General features: G+C 36.3%; 1 protein-coding gene across 1 annotated transcript in view; it reads left to right on the forward strand.

The window, feature by feature from the left end:
• Nucleotides 1-10,292, forward strand: part of LOC123552401 (E3 ubiquitin-protein ligase parkin-like) — a 45,870-nt gene extending 35,578 nt beyond the window's left edge. Inside the window, exons 6-11 of the mRNA XM_053542320.1 lie at nt 1,867-2,015; nt 2,603-2,664; nt 3,350-3,484; nt 4,038-4,118; nt 4,534-4,651; nt 9,174-10,292. Coding sequence (XP_053398295.1) covers nt 1,867-2,015; nt 2,603-2,664; nt 3,350-3,484; nt 4,038-4,118; nt 4,534-4,651; nt 9,174-9,301 — 673 coding nt within the window. The 3' untranslated portion in view covers nt 9,302-10,292. The remainder of the gene's footprint in view (nt 1-1,866; nt 2,016-2,602; nt 2,665-3,349; nt 3,485-4,037; nt 4,119-4,533; nt 4,652-9,173) is intronic.
• The last annotated feature ends 9,489 nt before the right edge of the window (nt 10,293-19,781 follow it).

Consider the following 19,781-nt stretch of genomic DNA (forward strand, 5'->3'; position numbering starts at 1 on the left):
TTCTGCTGCAGTTTAGTGCTTACACAGAGTTTATGCTTTTTCAATTTAAATACTTGCCACAACATCCAAAAACATTGACAATGATTAAGCAAAAACCGGGAGTTCGTAGAAACTATAGCGAATTTCGGACAAACATAAATTCGGATATGTGATAAGTGGGTATAAGCATTTTTCCAGAATTCTGCTGATATTTTTTCACTGCATCCTATACACGAGTGCGACCTATATTTTCGGCCGTTTATGGTAAATAAAATTAAGTAAGTGATTAACTTGGTACTGGTGAAATGCATGCTTCTTTGAGCTGGCACGTTTGGAACACAGGACATCACGTTTATTCAGATGCATAAGACTTTTGACAATGTTTTTACAACCATTTTTAGCTCGACTTTTCAAAAGAAAAAGTAGAGCTATTGCACTCATTCCAGTGTCGGTGTTGGTTAAAGTTTTTGATAAAGTCAAATATCTCTGTTACCATCAAAGCTATTTACGTAAAACTTAAAATAGTTATTTACCATCAAAGTCTACACCAGGAGAAACAATCCCCATAACTCTTGATTTGAATTTTGATGGAGTTATACCCCTTTTCGACTTAGAATTTTTTGTTAAAGTTTTTGATAAAGTCAGATATCTCTGTTACTATCAAAGCTATTGACTTGAAACTTGAAATAGTAAATTTAAACTATCGAAGTCTGCACCAGAAGAAACAATCCCCATATCTCTGATTTGAACTTTGACAGAGGTATGTCCCTTTTTAACTTAGAACTTTTTGGTTAAGTTTTATAAAGTTTTTACTGGCAAAGCCCTAATTCAGAGTCAAGCACTGAGAAAAGTCGAGTGCGCTGTCTTACAGACAGCTCTTGTTTTAAAATGATCTTCACATGGTGATGTGGCAAGTGGTAAATTCCACAAGCATGTCCATTTCATTGAAAGGAGTAAGCCAGATTCAACTGTGAAATTGCATTTAATTACAAGTTGCAAAGTGTACTTATAACATTCCCCCTAACCAGGGACGTATTGTGTTAAACCCCCAGGTGTCCGTCTGTTTGTCTGTCCATCCGGTAGCAGTGTCGTGTCCGCTCTGTAACTCTTGAACCCCTTGAAGGATTTCAAAGAAAAGACACAAATGTTCATCACATTGGGACAACTTGCAGAGAGCATGTTCTGGATGGCTCGCTTCAAGGTCAAGGTCACACTTTGGGGTCAAAGGTCATATGAGTGTGTTTCGTGTCTGCTTTGTAAGTCTTTACCCCCCCCCTCCGGAAGGATTTCAAAGAAACTTGACACAAATGTTTACCACATTGAGACAACATGCAGAGCTCATGTTCTGGGTGGCTGACTTCAAGGTGAAGGTCACACTTGGGGTTCAATAGTCATTGTGTGTGTTTCGTGTCCACTCTGTAACTCTTAAACTGCTTGAAGGATTGTAAAGAAACTTTGCACAGATGTTTACCACATCAAGATGACGTGCAAAGCGCATGTTCTGGATGTCTGGCTTTGAGGTCAAGGTCATACTTATGGGTCAAAGGTCATCACTCTGTAACTGTGAACCATTTGAAGGTTTTGAAGAAACTTGACACCAATGTTCTGTTTTGTCTTCTTGATTTTGTATCCCTGTAAAATGGCTCTTCTTGATCCAAAGCTACATAATTTTACCAAATAAATGCCACAAAATATTGATTAAATTGCTTATATCACGAAAATTTCTGGACCAATGTAATTAATAATATAATTTTGTGTTAGTAAATTTTATACTATCAATTTTTGTTTATTTTTCTACTCGGATCAATAAAGAATTGCGTTTAACATCAAGATGTATACACGTCATGCAATGTTGTGACAAATTGACAAATGGATATCATTGTGTAGAGACATGTTATTCGTCATAAGTTCCCTTAGGTATCGTGCAGGACAAACATGTATCTGTGTAGAATGCTTCAAATCTTACGCTCGGGTTTCACTGGATCAGAGATCATTCATTGAGGATGCTAACATTGGATATTCTTTGCCTTGTCCAGGTAAACAAAACAACTAATTTACAGAAGAAAACTAGAACATACTACAAGTGTTCAGATGACTTCTGAGTAGTCTTGTTTCTTCTTGACAGCAACTTTTTAATCTGCTTCTACATGTAGTTAAAACAGTTTTATGCTGAGACTACACAGTTTAACATGGCTTGCCATATTTCATAGACTTCACCTCAATATTGAGTGACTTTACAGGGTTTTATGGGAGTAGTACATTTCTGTTACATAACAATATTAAAATGTCCAATGGTCATTATTCAAATGAGAAATGAAGTAAAGTGTGAAAAGTGTGAAAATAATGTTATGTTTGGTGCTGGCTCTTTGACAGAGTAGGGGGTTAAAGTAGCAAACTCTCTTCACTGTTATGCTTATCTGGCAGGTTTGTAGAAGGCTGTTGGTTCTACACTGTTCTTCGCCCCTGCCTAGAATTGTTTTTGAAGGGTGTCTGAAGTATTTTTTGGGCATTGAAGCCTGGAAGTCTACATAAACTGTGTTTAGCATATCTTGAAACTTTTTGTGTTTTGTTGGCCTCTTAAATAGAGTTGTATTTTCATTATTAGCATGTTACATGTTTTCAGTTGGTTGTGAAGATTCTCTGATGGATGATGTACACCACTTCAAACTGCTGGGAAATAAACAGGTAGGGTTACTATACTGTGCAACTCTGTGAAGTTAAACTCAACTCTGCACTACATTATAGTAAGTAACACAATCCAAAATAACACTTAAATAACCTCACATTTCAATAACCAACACAAAATGATGCTACATTACAGTTAGTAACACAGCTCTAATAACCACATTTCAATAAGCAGCACAACCCAACACATTGCTGCATTACAGTAAGAAACACAACCCAACATGGATAAGCAACAAAGCAGTGCTACAACAGAGGACTGCCACATCTGATTCATATGGAGAATTATGTGGGAAACTAAGTAAATACAGAAGTACTGTAGGATAAGTGACATTGAATCCAAAATAAAGCAAACAGAAGGAGACAAGTTCTGTAATTGTTTAAATGTTGTTTATTCACCTGTTACTTGGTTCTGCCCTCTTACTTTGAAATCCTTTAAATGCATTTAAGACTTGAAAAGTATTGAAGGTAATTGCACTTAGATGTGGTTTGAAATAATGCTGGAAGTGACACCTCTTGCTTCACTATCAGAAGTTGAAAAAAAGGCCTGTAACCTCTAATTGTGATGGAGTGATGTTGCCCACTCCCTAAAATCTTACCCTAAGGAAAAAATCATAGTATTTTCATCGCTTCTGGACAGGTATAAGGATGTGTTGCTTTCTTAGACTGGAAACATTTTGTATTGCAGTATGAACGCTACAAAGACTTTGGTGCTGAGGAATGTCTGTTACAGTCTGGAGGTATACTGTGTCCAAACACTGGCTGTGGAGAGGGTATCATAGTGGAAGATGATGCAAGAAATGTGCAGTGTAGAACCTGTCACGTATGTCAAATATTTTGATAAATTTTTGTTAAAAGCATACTTTCAACTAGGCCAAGTGTCTAATTCATTTAAATTTCAATTTTATGAAAATCAGTTAAGAAATGTTAGAAAGGAATCTCATCCAAATACAAAAACAAAAGTCTGCTGTGTTGCAGTTTTGCTTTTAATATGATTAAATCACAACACTGGTTCTTTTACACCCGAAATTTCTGATAGAAAACGTCATGCTATAGGAGACTGATGGTTGGAAATTGCCTTTATAAAAGTCCTACATGGAAAGTACACAGGTTCTACAAAGTTGTGTAGTCAGTGTGATACCTAGCATATAGAGCAGATTCAAAGCCTAAAACAGTCAAGAGTAGTTGCAGTAATTTTCACTGAAATGTTTGTTGTGGGCCTGTTCATCAAGCTTCTTTTGCAGTCAAGTTTAATATTTAGATAGTTTGGTGACTGAAAAATCTTAGGTACTCAGCTTTCTGTGAGAGGACTTGTGGACAGCCTGTTGTATAGTTTAATGTTATTGTGTAATAAAGTAATACCTGTTACATTTTAGCTGGAATTTTGCCGGCACTGTACACGGGAGATTCACAGTGGAACTTGTCAGCCGGATGATGCCTCAGCTCGGGCAACTACGGTAACTTTAAACTTTATCATGCTGGACATGATTGGTTCTGCCTTTGCGACCATATAGATCTTGATCAGACTGCACTGTTCACCATTCAGTCGGTATCTTTTTGGTAAGCATCTGTTTTAACAGTTAATGGAACTGTCCAATTTGGAAGATGGACAAGTTTATAATAGAAATTAAGCAGGGCAAGTGTGAACAGGAAATATCTGGCTATAGGTCCACTAGTTTTACTTTGATCGGACATAATGAAGTGAGTTTAATAAGTTGTAAAACCTGTTGCACAGTTGACCTGAAATAAGTACAGATTAAACTAATACTTTAAATGTCTTTTAGATTTACATATTCAAATCACATGGCTGACATTACTGTACTAAGAATAAGCAGTTAAGTATGAATAGTGAAGTATTTTGTATCATTGCAGACATTAAATGTGGATTCAGAGAGAGCTTTGAGGGCGAGATGGGAATCTGCGTCTATGGAAACGATACAGGAAACTACAAAATCCTGTCCACATTGTTCTGTCAAAACAGAGAGAAGTGGTAAAAATGCTTTGATTACTTCTCTATGTAAAAACTTCGCATTGATATAGCTTGATAGGGATACCATCGCCAAGTGGTTAAGGATACCTGACTACCACCTTGCCCTTACTGCTGTAGTTTTGAAACCTTGCTTTGAGTTTAAGATGTTGAATGACCTCTATGACCAAGCTGTTAAGACCACCAACTGAATCATTTTCTGCCAACTGCAGTGACTTTGAAACCTTGCTTTGAGTGTAAAATGAAGGGCCTCTGCAGCTGAGTAGCTTTGCATCACTATACTTACTGCAGTGACTTTGAAACCTTGCTTTGAGTGTAAAATGAAGGGCCTCTGCAGCTGAGTGGCTTTGCATCACTGTACTTAATGCTGTGGTTTTGAAACCTTGCTTTGAGTGTATAATTGTTTCCTGTAAGGAAGCTTTCTAGCTGGCCTACCAGTGGTGGGTGGTTCTATCCTGAGTTCCTAAAATAATGCCCAAAGGAGCAGATGGGGTCTTATTCTACAATCTAAGGCTGGAAAGTGGCCTTATGGTCTATGGTAGTATTTATGTGTCAAACCCAAAAATAACAACATAATGCGATATTAATTACATGTTGGAAGAATGAATAGCTGATGAATTATGTTGCTGCTTCATTATACCCCCACAAAACGAAGTTTGGGGGGGGGGGGTATATAGGAGTGAGCTTGGCGGTCGGTTGGTCCGTTGGTTTTGCATGGTTTTCGGATGATAACTCATGAAAGGCTTGACCAGTTTAAATAATTTTTGGTACACAGGTGTAACATCAGAAAATACAGGTCAAGTTCGAATTTGGGGTCAGTAGGTCAAAGGTCAAGGTCACAGTGACCCTGAACAGTTAAATGGTTTCCGGATGATAACTTGAGAACGCTTGGGCCTAGGATCATAAATTTTGGTACACAGGTGTAACATCATGAAATGCAGGTCAGGTTCGACTTTGAGGTCTGTAGGTCAAAGTTCAAGGTCACAGTGACTTGGAACAGTTAAATGGTTTCCGGATGATAACTTGAGAACGCTTGGGCCTAGGATCATAAATTTTGGTACACAGGTGTAACATCATAAAATGCATGTCAAGTTCGACATTGAGGTCTGTAGGTCAAAGGTCAAGGTCACAGTGACTCGGAACAGTTAAATGGTTTCCGGATGGTAACTTGAGAACGCTTGGGCCTAGGATCATAAATTTTGGTACACAGGTATAACATCGTGAAATACAGGTCAAGTTTTACTTTGAGGTCAGTAGGTCAAAGGTCAAGGTCATAGTGACTCGGAACAGTTAAATGGTTTCCGGATGATAACTTGAGAACGCTTGGGCCAAGGGTCATAAATTTTTGTACACAGGTGTAACATCATGAAATACAGGTAAGTTCTACTTTGAGGTCAGTAGGTCAGATGTCAAGGTCACAGTGACTTGGAACATTTAAACGGTTTCCGGATGATAACTTGAGAATGCTTAGGTCTAGGATCATGAAAATTGATAGGGAGGTTGGTTATGACTAGCAGATGACCCCTAATGATTTTGAGGTCAGTAGGTCACAGATCAAGGTCACAGTGACCCGGAACTTTTAAACAGTTTTCGGACATTAAATTGAGAATACGTGGGACTAGGATCAGGAAACTTAATCTGGAGGTTGGTCATGTCAAGCAGATGACCCGTATTGATTTTGAGTTCCAAAGGTCAAAGGTCATTTAAACCTTTTACGGACAATAACTTGAGAACGCTTGGGCAGAGGACCATGAAACTTCATAGGGAGGTTGATCATGACTAGCAGGTGACCTGACCTCTGTTGATTTTGTGGTCAGTAGGTCAAAGGTCAAGCAAGTTCGGCTTTGACATTGGCTTAGTCCTGTGACAAGGCCATATTGTGGGGGTATAATTCGTCACTCCTGTGACAACTCTAGTTTTAACATATTTTAAAACTTTCCTAAACAGAGAATCTGAATCTAGCAGCCACCCAGTGGAGTGGCAGTCTAGCTGCTTAAGTCAAGTGGCTGCTTAAGACTAGTTGAAATAATAAAAGTTACCTGACAGCTACTTTATACAGGGGCATGTAAGGAAGGTTCAACTATATAATAATTAAATAGAAAATAGATTTGTTTGATTGCTCCACAGAGACCATAGAAATACTTGAATTCAGTGTTAATCCCTGAAAATGTTTGAAAACTGTTAAAACCCTAAACAAATTAGAATAAGTAAAATTTGAATATATTGAATTTCTCCCTAAACTTTTTAAAGAACATTATGTAAGCAGCTTGCTTTGGGAAAAGACAAGATTTTGAAAATGAATAAAGAAACAAAGATCATTTGAAAGAAAATGTGTTATTACTTCACTTATAAATCCACCCGTAGCTGATAAAAGTAAGTCTGATCACATTTTAGTGCAATTTCTGCAAAATGCTGTTGTTAGAAGTAGCTGATTAAATTTGTATTAATATGAAGATTTAAAGAAACAATAAAAAAAAGCAGGTGAAGAGTACTTGAGTTGTCTCGGCTCTCCTGTATGAACCATGTGTATAAAAATCAGTTATTATGTAAAAAAGATACTGTTATAAACACTGTTTTTCAATAGAATTTCTGTTAAATACACTGGTCAGTTTGCCTTTTTAGCTCACCTGAGCAATGCTCAGGTGAGTTTTTCTGATCGCTCGATGTCCGGTGTCCGCCGTCTGTCGTCTGTCTTCCGTCGTCTGTCAACATTTAGCTTGTGTATGCGATAGAGGCTGTATTTTTCAATTAATCTTCATGAATATTGGTCAGAATGATAACCTTGATGAAATCTAGGCCGAGTTCGAAAATTGGTCATCTCGGGTCAAAAACTAGGTCACTAGGTCAAATCAAAGAAAAACCTTGTGTATGCAATAGAGGCTGTATTTTTCAATTAATCTTCATGAATATTGGTCAGAATGATAACCTTGGTGAAATCTAAGCCGAGTTCGAAAATGGGTCATCTCGGGTCAAAAACTAGGTCAAATCAAAGAAAAACCTTGTGTATGCGATAGAGGCTGTATTTTTCAATTCTTCATGAATATTGGTCAGAATGATAACCTTGATGAAATCTAGGCCGAGTTCAAAAATGGGTCATCTCGGGTCAAAAACTAGGTCACTAGGTCAAATCAAAGAAAAACCTTGTGTATGCGATAGAGGCTGTATTTTTCAATTGATCTTCATGAATTTTGGTCAGAATGATTGCCTTGATAAAATCTAGGCTGAGTTCGAAAATGGGTCATCTCGGGTCAAAAACTAGGTCACCAGGTCATATCACGTAAAAACCTTGTGTATGCGATAGAGGCTGTATTTTTCAATTGATCTTCATGAATTTTGGTCAGAATGATTGCCTTGATGAAATTTAGACCATGTTCGAAAATGGGTCATCTGGGGTCAAAAACTAGGTCACTAGGTCAAATCAAAGAAAAACCTTGTGTATGCAATAGAGGCTGTATTTTTCAACTGATCTTCATGAAATTTAGCCAGAATGATTACCTTCATAAAATCTAAGCTGATTTCGAAAATGGGTCATCTTGGGTCAAAAACTAGGTCACTAGGTCAAATCGAAGAAAAACATTGTGTTTGCAATAGAGGATGTATTTTTCAATTGATCTTCATGAAATTTGGTCAGAGTGATTGCCTTGATGAAAACTAGGTCAGTTTTGAATATGGGTTATCTGAGGTCAAAAACTAGGTCACTAGGTCAAATTAAAGAAAAATCTTGTGTATGCGATAGAGACTGTTTTTTTCAGTTGATATTTATGAAATTTGGTCAGGTTGATTGCCTTAATGAAATCTAGTTCGAATTTGAATATGGGTCATCTGAGGTCAAAAACTAGGTCACTTGGTCAAATCAAAGAAAAAACTTCTGTATGTGATAGAGGCTGTATTTTTCAGTTGATCTTCATGAATTTTGGTCAGAATGATTACCTTGATAAAATCTAGGTTGAGTTTGAACATGGGTCATCTAGGGTCAGAAACTAGGTCATATCTAAGAAAATGCTTGTTTTATCGCAAGAGACCAATTTTTTGGTCCAATCTTAATGAAAATTGGTCAGAATATTTGTTTCCATGAAATCACTAGGTCAAACATGTTTTACACTGTTATGGAGTGTTTCTTAGGTGAGCGACTTAGGGCCATCTTGGCCCTCTTGTTTCTGTCCTGTATTTTCTTCTTCTCCACAAGGAACTGACATCTTCCCTGTATGAGTTAGAAGTGGAGGTCAAATAACCTTGGGCATAATGATGATTTTGGTCCAAGGTTATTGTACTGAGTGTGGAGACCAGTCTTAAAATGCAGCTGTGTCATTGGTTAATTTCAACATCTAACTAAGAACAAACTAATCAGATACTTGGGATTTTAGACTGGTCTCATAACTCTCGGAGGCTGTTATGTAGTTCTGTGTTTAAAACATTGAGATCACATATTAAAGAAGAGCTCATTGAATGTAAAACAAATATGAAATTCTGACAGAGACTGTTTTTGATACATGTATTTTTTCAGTTTAGTCTGTATGTATTATAGGAGGTTGTATGCACATGAAGTGTAGCAGATGTAGTAAGGACTGGTGCTGGCTCTGTGAGAAGGAATGGACTAGAACTTGTCAAGGTGATCACTGGTTTGGAGAGATAGGCTTTGCTGAAAGAAGCTGATGCTGTGGTATGGACTGATAGAAGCTCACCACAGAGCAAGGTCAGAATGTATTACATAACCAGTTTACCTGGGATAACTGTGAGGGTTGAAATTGTAAACTTAGAAAGTTTGTGAACATTCTGGGAACAATTCTACATAACAGTGTGTTACGTTACAGCAGCAGGTTGAGATATCTGTGTCTCGGTTTCTCAACGACAGTTGGATATATTAATGTATTCACATATCAGTCAAATTTTCCGACCAGTGTTACTGTATTTATGTTTCGGTGTAGATCCTATGTTCCTTAACTGCTGTGGAAGGAATTCTGAATATTCATGTTTTTGATAATACTGTTTTCTGTATTTCATTGGCTGAACAGAAAACTGTAATATCCCCTTCATTTAATTTATGTTGCAACAGTTTTCTGCTCAACTCTTTAAGTATAAAGTTTTTTGTGATACTTTTAAGGGATATATCTTTTTAGTGGTATATAATAATGTATCCCTGAATGGCTTTTCTATAGAATCTTTTTTATGCCCCCGGCATCTACTGATGCGGGAGGCATATAGTGATTGTCCTGTCTGTTCGTCTGTCTGTACGAGGTTAACCAAATGGGACCATTTCGTCTAGCATCAATACCTCTTACTAGAATTACTTGATACTAATGCAGATGTAACCTGTGACCATTCCTCATCTTCAGACATCACCTGACCTCAGTTTGACCTTGAATTTGGCCTCGTTTTGGACTTAGGTTGCTTTGTATCGACAAGGATGCCACCGGGGGCATCAAGCGTTTATTGAACGCAGCTCCTTGTTTAATCTAGTATATTCTGAATACAGTGAGTGGCGATTGTGAATGGTTTCTGGATTCAGTTATTTGTAACTTGTCTATTTTTAATGTATACATTATGTGTGTGTTTTGTGTTAACAGTTATATACACCAAAGGTTGCCGTTTGTGAATCCCAACTTTTCATGTTCTTTTTTATGATGAATTATATTTTGAAAACGTTGCATTTTATCTTCACCAGCTTACAGCCGGTATTGCAGTAAATGCAATTATCACACTCAAATATTTTTCATTTTAAGATGCCAGATACAGGCACTTGTCTGGCAGTTTTTGGGGATTGAAATTTGAACATTTTTCTGTTACACTGCTGTAAAATCATGTTTTTAGCTTGACTGAGCACAAGTATTCAAGGTGAGCATCGTGAGGGTCCTGGGTCTTTTGTCATGTATTGCTATGAGCAATTTATGTGTTAACTCTGTAGTAGTCACAATTTTGATATCTTAGTGAAACTAGTTCAGAATGTTTTCCTCAATAAAATATCTGATGAGTTTGATACTGGGTCATTCAAGAGTTCAAACTAATTGCTGCAAACACTGGAACTTACAGATGCTCACAGGTATCTCAGTACAGTTCAATGTACCTGCCAGTGCCATGAAAACATTTTTGAAAATCACTGTAGGTCAAAGTAACTACAGGGGAAATTGTCTACACAAATCATACATAGTTGGAAGCCAAGCAACCTACCATGTAAAGTGATATTTCTGTCTTGGAAAAGTAGCATTTCTTTATTGTTGCTAAAATCATACAATAATTTATAATCTAGTTCATTTACAACTTGTTTCAGGTGCTTAACTGTTTGAAGAAGCAGTATGTTTGTTTTTTGACATGTTAACAACCACAAAGCATTGATCATTATTGTGAAATCATTTAGATTCCTGGGTCATGAAATTCCATGGTTTTTGTCAAAATGACTTTTAATTTAAATGTAAAAAGAAAGAGCAATATTCAAGTTTGTTAGGATTAGACTTCGCAGATTGACTTGCCCGAGTATTGCATGTAATTTAATCCCTCATAGATACTGACAATTTTACAGTAACTGTATTTTCATGCAGTAAACAAATGGTAAAAAAATGAAGTTGTTAGCTTTTCTTCAGATATATATTTTTTTAAAGTTTTCAACAGCATTTGGTGTTCCTTCCATTCTTCTATATATACCCATACAAAAACAAACCGGTAACAAAAGACTTAAACAAAGGGAAAATAAAATATTATGTTTTGAAGACCTTTCAAATGACATGCAAATGAGGAAACAAAAAGTGAATAAAACGTGAATAAAAGGCAGTAACAAAATACTAACAAAGGGCATTTATATTTATTACATGGGAAACAAATTGCAAATAAAATATAGGAAGCAAAACATAAATAAAAGGCAGAGACCTTTTATTTATATTGTGTTCATAGTAACAAAACATGAACAAAAGATATACCATAAACTGCCATTTATTTAAGTTTTGATAGGGTTAAGAAAACATTAATAAAACACAATTGACAAGTAACTACATTTGTTCATATACATACGTTTATGGTGAAAAGAGTAATGTAAAAAAATATTTCAGTACATGCAATTATTGAATTTCACTGCATTCACATAATTTAAAAGATGACAAAACACTTTAAGATTACACAAATACCTATTTGCTACATTTAATACAATCTTGACAGTTTTTTTTATGTATTCAAAAATCTTGCATTGATCCCAAATACACTTAATATAATTATAATCAATTTTGGTCCTTTTCACTTGGTCTGTTTTTCTCAACTAAACGTTTCTTTGTTTGTCTGGATGCATTTAAACAATGAATTTTGGTCCTATTCACTTGGTCCATTTTTCTCATCTTAACATTTCTTTGTTTGTCTGGATGATGTCATTTTGTCTTTCCAACACTTGTTAAACTCTGCCACTGACATACATAAATGATGGGTTGCATACACTAAAAAATATATAAATAAAGATATACTTGATAACTATATTTAAGAAAATACTTCCAATTTTTATTGAAAGTCAGATCAGCACATATCTGATGTTCTTGCATTGTTTAGATTTCAGTATCAACAAAAACAAGACTGTAAAAGAAATTAAAAATGGCCAAAGAAAATCGAGCTGAAAGTTGCCTTTGAAAATAAGATCTGATAATCTGAAAAATTGATTATAATTTAAGCTATCTCTGCTGCAACTCAATTGTGGCTTAAACAATGCCCTATTTCCTATATGTACATTGTAAGGCAATGAAGACCTTGTTGTCGGCAAAAACACGTGTTCCACCCAATGTTAAATCCTCAACATTGAAAACTCCATCCATCAGTTGTTTCACAATATCACCTCTTCTCTCCTCCTTAACTGTCTGCCCTATATAATAATTTCATTGTAATTAATGATAATAATAATAATAATGATAATAATAACAAAAATAAGAATTATAATAGACAAGAGGGTCATGATAACCCTATATCTTTCACCTGTTAAATTTGGCATTATTTAAGATTACTTGAAATAAAAATAAAAACGTGCAATATTCTCAATATTTATTATTGATCTAATAATGACTGTAACATATTGATCTCATATAATATAAAAAAGGGTTGCTATTTCATATAATATAGAGAAAAGTTTGGCATATATAATGGCCGCTCGAGAAAGTCAGTCAATAGTGGTTTAAGCTCCTACCAACTGATAGGTTCCATCGACAGAATGTAAAAAGTTAACATGTAATAACTGATGCCCGATCACCTTCTGGCGGATAGAATTTTTTCGCCACAATGAATTTAAATTTATCCCCCAAAAATTCTAAAATATTTTTACATATTTCAAAGAATGGCATCTTTTAGGTAGTCTAAGTAAAGTTCACATCCTACTTCATTCAAGCGAATGCCATCATTCCGAAAGAAATTTGTTTCGACATCAATGTCGGGTGTTATGACATCACTCCTGCCCGACTTTCGGACTGTCTGAACTCTATTCGTTTATCATCAATTGCTTCAACCCAGATGCCCCTCTCCAGACTCTCCTGGGTAAGATATCTATTCAAATGATCAGGGCAGCTGGGAAAGCATCACGAAGATAACCAATTTCTGCCTCAATTTCCGTCTTTATTAGCTCAAGGTGAGCTTTTGTGATCGCCCTGTGTCCGTCGTCGTCCCGTCATCAACAATTTGACTGTTAACACTCTAGAGGTCACAATTTTGGCCTAATCTTAATGAAATTTGGTCAGAATGTTACCCTCATTAAGATCTTGGAAGAGTTCCATACTGGGTCATCTGGGGTCAAAAACTAGGTCACCAGGTCAAATCAAAGGAAAAGCTTGTTAACACTCTGGAGGTCACAATTTAGGCCCAATCTTAATGAAACTTAGAATGTTACCCTCATTAAAATCTTGGATGAGTTCGAAATTGGGTCATCTGGGGTCAAAAACTAGGTCACCGGGTCAAATCAAGGGAAAAGCTTGTTAACACTCTAGAGGTCACAATTTTGACCAAATCTTAATGAAACTTGGTCAGAATGTTAGCCGCAATAAAATCTTGGACAAATTTGATATTGGGTTATCTGGGGTTAAAAACTAGGTCACCAGGTCAAATCAAAGGAAAAGCTTGTTAACACTCTAGAGGTCACAATTTTGGCTCAATCTTAATGAAACTTGGTCAGAATATTACCCTCAATAAAATCTTGGACGAGTTCGATATTGGGTCGTCTGGGGTCAAAAACTAGGTCATCAGGTCAAATCAAAGGAAAAGCTAGTTAACACTGTAGAGGCCAAATTTATGACCATATCTTAATGAAACTTGTTCAGAATGTTAATCTTGATGATTTATAGGTCAAGTTCAAATCTGGGTCAGGTGGGGTCAAAAACTAGGTCACCGGGTCAGATCAAAGGAAAAGCTTGTTAACACTCTAGAGGCCACATTTATGACTTTATATTAATGAATCTTGATGATCTTTAGGTTAAGTTCGAATCTGGGTCATGTGGGGTCAATAACTAAGTCACCGGGTCAAATCAAAGGAAAAGTTGATTAACACTTTAGAGGCCACATTTATGACCATATTTTAATGAAACTGTCTTGATGATCTTTAGGTTAATAGGTCAGGTGAGCGATACTGGGCCTTCATGGCCCTCTTGTTATTGAAAAAGAAAGTGAAAAATACTAAATGTAATTTTCTACTTAAAAAGTCCAATAAATCGATGTCTTCAACAGGTGAAAACTGTCTTCTATTTATAGCCTCATGTCTCACTATCAGCCATTGTGCAGAAATGAACTGTGCTACATATTATTTTGTTCAGCCTGCAGTTTCAATTCAGATATGGATGCCAGGATGAGTAGAATAAGTTGAGCTAATAAACATAAATATTTTTTAATGGGTTCATTCTTTAACTTAGGTCAACAAACTGCACTTACTGCTTCAATATTGATTCTTTATGGCTGCCTGCACCATTTTCACTTCTGGTAAACCATCTTTGCCAAGACTGTTCCCAATTAAAATTGCAAAATTAATATATACTTTAATTCCTGAAAATAAAATAAATATATTACCGTAGGTTAAATTATGCAATTTGTATCAATTTCTTTTATGTTTCCCACCAGAGTGTAATGAGATGGAAGAAATATATGTACAAAAGGTTGTATCAGAGCGTCACAGAAGCCTAATTTAAAGAAATAACAGAATTCCAAGAATTATTTTTTGGTGAGAGGGGTGGATGGTGGAAGATGAGGTGAAGCAGGAGGAGTGCGTGAATGTGTTGTGTGTGCTAGCCCATGTGAGTGTGTATGCAGTGGTGGTGACAGGCTGCAGATTGTCTCAACTCCAGCCTATTATCAAAGTTTCTAGTTAATACTTTTAATATCTTTTATGTCATGCTCAGGACATGTTATATGATGGGCAGATTTGACCTTTGACCTGCCACTCTAGTTCATGTACCATACATATAGTCAGTCTCATCACCACCTACCTTCACCCATGAATGGTGGGGGCATATAGATTTAGTCTTGTCCGTGCATCCATCAGTCCGTCCGCCTGCCCATCCGAAGTTCTAATTATTTTGAATTATTTCAAATGTAGAAATGTTAAATAACTGATAGACTTTATAACGAAAAATATTTTTACATCAAATGTCATTCTTGTTGATTGACAGGTAATGATGATACCATATAGGTGCCGCGCCATGAGAAAACCAACATAGTGCGTCTGCGACCAGCATGGCTTCCAAATACACTGTTGGGTTTCTCATGGTGCGACTCATACATACACGGATGCTGTTGTAAATAGAGAAGTTAGTGCAGCAAATTTATGGATTTTTATATTTATATTTATTTTATTTGATATTTTGTTAATGAATTACAAGCCCTCTTGATGTTCAGAGATTTATTTACACACTGATTTTGAGCACTATTTCCCAAATCGCTCTGGAAATTTTTGAACGTGGTATGGCTTATAACACTTGACACAAAGATTCACTCCGCATCCTTCACAACCATACTGTGTTTCGCATCGCTTTCCATTTTTTGAACACATCTTACAGGTTCACCTTTTTCACAAATTAGCCGGCCAGCATATCCTGCCTTGTAGTTGAATATTTTTCTTGAGCACGTCGTGTTTCCTTTTCTGCATAAAGTCCCCAATTAGCTGCTTCGCGAGTTTCTTTTGAAAATCCAGTTGTGTCAGTGGCTTAGGTTTTCCTGTTCTTGTCTTCTGTTTGTGATTTGATGATTCCTTCATCAAAATACAGGCTCCAACACTATGGCAAGATCAACTAAAAACCAGAAAAGATATTTCCACCACAAGGGTGACTTGCACGCGAGACTGTACATTGCCCGTAGCTGATCCGCATGGTCAACACTGTTCATATACTTTGTATAATTTCATACGGTCTGTGGGCTAGAAACATCTTTCTGGCTTCCATCTTTCTGCCTTTGTTGAACTGTTGTCCTCGGCGTTGTTGGATCTAAGTTTGTAGATAAAATGAATACAGTCTTCTTGTCCCTCCAAGCTGTCGCAACCATGTTTCCTTTCTGCATCATGATAGATGTCCCTTGTTCCTTCAGTTTCTACTGTTTTATTTCGTCCAGAATTCCTCGTCTGTTGGATCTAAATGTTCCACACGCTTAAGTTCCTTGCTGTTGTAATTCCTCGAATAGTCCTACTGTAGTGAAATAATTGTCACAATACACATGAGGCCAGCATTTTTTAATTTTCTGGTTTACGGGAGCGCCGACCCTATTTTTTTGACAAAACAAAATAAAAATAAAAGTCATTTTCAGTACTTTTATTTTCATTTTACCCGCCGACCGTCCGTAATTGCTGCTGCCAAAAATAAAAGTTTAACTGTATGGTAGAGGTTTTTAATCTAGATCAGTAGACGCATGAAAAATGGCGGCCTGCATAAATGTAAATTGTGTGAAATTAATTGGAAAAATATACAAGTTTACAGACAATAATCTTTGGAATGAGTTGGCAGAGATAACAAGTGTTGTAAAGAAATTGGATCTGAGTAGAAATTACGGCATCTAAAGCCCAACATTAGGAGTAATCACCTACGAAAAATGGCCTTCACTATCAGTACAGATGTTGAAAAATCTGGCGTATCACATGTACAAGATTTGTTGTCTGTATATTATAATTGGACAAGGATCGAATTCATGTGGGACTGCCAGAAAAATACCACAATTGATAAAAAGGAAAGAAACCAAAGAAATGGCAAAATGGGAGAGCAAAAGTGAGTATCAACTTGCTAAACATATCTTTTTTTACTTTGAAGTCTTGAGCCCAAGTTGAGGGTTAGAGAAGAAAAAATACTAATACCACAATTTTCAGTAGTTCTGTTCAAAACAAAGTGCAATTTCAATGTAAAATGACATGTCCCTGCTAATGGTTCGCACAGGTCCTTGAAAGTCCTTGAATTTGATCCTAAGTCCTTGAAAAGTCCTTGATTTTTTTCTTCCAAAAATCCCCTGAAAAAGTACTTGAATTTTGAAAAAAAAGGTAGAAAAGTCCTTAAATTTTGCTAAAAACGGGGGTGCAATCGTATTGTAGGGGATAAATACAAAAAATAAATAATAAGTCAAAACGAGCGAAAAAACGGTGTAAAATGAAAATACATGCACACCCACGTAGGGAACGCTAGTTGAACACCGTTTCGGTATATGGAATAGCGATTTTCACAACATTAAAATATTATGCGCAAGGTCATTGTAGCGTGACTATCAACAACAACAATGAGTGGCCCAAAAAATAAATGTAGTTTCGCCATAAAATGGCTTACACAGGATGATTATTCATCGTGGTTAAAGAAGTTTAAGTCAGACAAGCATAAGTGTATGTGATAAACTCATTGATGTCGGAACTATGGGAGAAAATGCGTTGAAATCACACGCGAAAACAAGAAGTGAAGTCCCTTGAGGACAAATTGAAAACTACAAATGTAGTCTTGAGAGCTTGAAAGACTTATAAGAAACATGTACTAAGTATGTATACAGGCAAATATAGCTCATAAAAGGTAATCCCATTGAAGATCTCATAAAGGTTAAGATATGCTATTGTAGCTTATGGAAAATAAAACTGTTCTGTGACTTTTCTTCTGTCATAATGCCTTATGAAGAGCCTAAATGGTTTTGTAATTTAAGATTTAAAGCGATTAAAATAGTCCTTGAAAATCCATAAAAAGTCCTTAAAAAGTCCTTGAAAAGTCCTTGAATTTTTTTTGCCAAGTCCTGTATGAACCATGTAAGGTGTCGCACCCCAGTGATACATGTGATAAAAGATTCAAACTAGTCAAAATAATTGGACCGTCAGATTAACGGTTGTTTAATATTTGTGACAGGTAATCTAATCCAGTGGAGATATTGGACATATATAAAAGATTATCTCAATATTTCCTAGGATCAAGTTCTAGCCAGGTACTATAACTCAAAAGATAATTATGAAACATGAAACTCCGAGCAATATATTGTCATGTTCACTTAATAAAGTATACATCAACAAAATCTGTAAGAAGACCCTTTGAAAGTATGTTTGGGACAAACATTCAGACACTATATGCCACATGTGTCTTTGACACTGAGGAACACATAATGACATATCCAGTAATAAATGTTTTTTTCGGACTCATAACGTATTAATTCCAAGTCCCATCTCAGTGAAGGGTCTTATAAATCTCTGATAATTTTGTCTGAACATCGGCCAATAAGGTTGTTATTTTGTACACATTTTAGCTGAACCAAAATTCAGATTGTTTTGGCTTGTCGTACAATATAGGTGGCACTGACAGTCAGCAAAATATAAAACAATATTCAAGCCACTGAAACTTAACCAAAGCAATTTAATTTTAAAGCCAGTGTTACTGAGTGTGCATAATATTCATCAATTCATAATTTTTATGCCCCCTTTTGAAAAAGGAGGGGTATATTGTTTTGCAGATGTCGGTCGGTCTGTCGGTCGGTCGGTCGGTCGGAATGTAGACCTATCCGTTTCCGGATGATAACTCAAGAACGCTTGGGCCTAGGATCATGAAGGTTGATAGGGAGGTTGGTCATCACCAGTAGATGACCCCTATTGATTTTGAGGTCTGTATGTCAAAGGTCAAGGTCACAGTGACCCTGAATAGTAAAACGGTTTCCGGATGATAACTCAAGAACGCTTGGGCCTAGGATCATGAAAGTTGATAGGGAGGTTGGTCATGACCAGTAGATGACCCCTATTGATTTTGAGGTCTGTATGTCAAAGGTCAAGGTCACAGTGACCCTGAATAGTAAAACGGTTTCCGGATGATAACTCAAGAACACTTGGGCCTAGGATCATGAAAGTTGATAGGGAGGTTGGTCATGACCAGCAGATGACCCCTATTGATTTTGAGATTGATTTTGAGGTCAGTATGTTATAGGTCAAGGCATACATGTGATCTCCCGCGCGGGAGGGTCAAAATCCCGATTTTTTCACCTTGCCTCCCGTCTCCCGACAAAAACCATGTTTCTCCCGCTTTTCAAAAAAAAAAAATCAGTATTATGACTGGGTTGATAATTACCGAGGAGTGCCAAACATGTTTGCACAGTAAATCAAAGTGTCACCGACTGTTGTGTATTATACATGTTTGACACACATGTAGCTGGAGGAAAGAGTTGTTTTTCACAGGTGAATTATTAATTGTTTGTTTTGATAAGGGATTAGACAAGCAGGGCATTTTTCCACCTGTCTCACGGGGCCGAATATCTGCCCATTCTCATTGCCAATTAAGCTCCATCTTTTACCAATTTAAAGCAAAAAACTCCCAGTCATAAGAATTAATTCCCAACTGAAATGAATTTTGATTATTCAAAGAAAAATTTTGCTCGGTAGATCTAATAAAATCACATAAATAATTGTTGGAAAAACCAACCCATTACTATTTTTAGAACAGGAGTGTTATTTCCCCTTATGGAGTTACGCCATTTTCTTCCAATGTTTACCAAATTAATTTGCTACTAAATCGGACATATTTCATTGAAAATTGGATGAAAACACACACTCATTTATTTGATAACATCAATCTACATTATTTTGGTATTAAGGGTAAATACATGTTGATGCATTTCTGTTTTCTATTTTTCATGTCAAAATCATCAGTATTTTTATACGAAAGTGGGTGGGGTAAGGAATTCACATATTTTATGAGTTGTGTTCAGACCAATT

The sequence above is a fragment of the Mercenaria mercenaria genome, chromosome 4 (genome assembly GCF_021730395.1).
Source record: "Mercenaria mercenaria strain notata chromosome 4, MADL_Memer_1, whole genome shotgun sequence".
Classification (NCBI taxonomy): domain Eukaryota; kingdom Metazoa; phylum Mollusca; class Bivalvia; order Venerida; family Veneridae; genus Mercenaria; species Mercenaria mercenaria.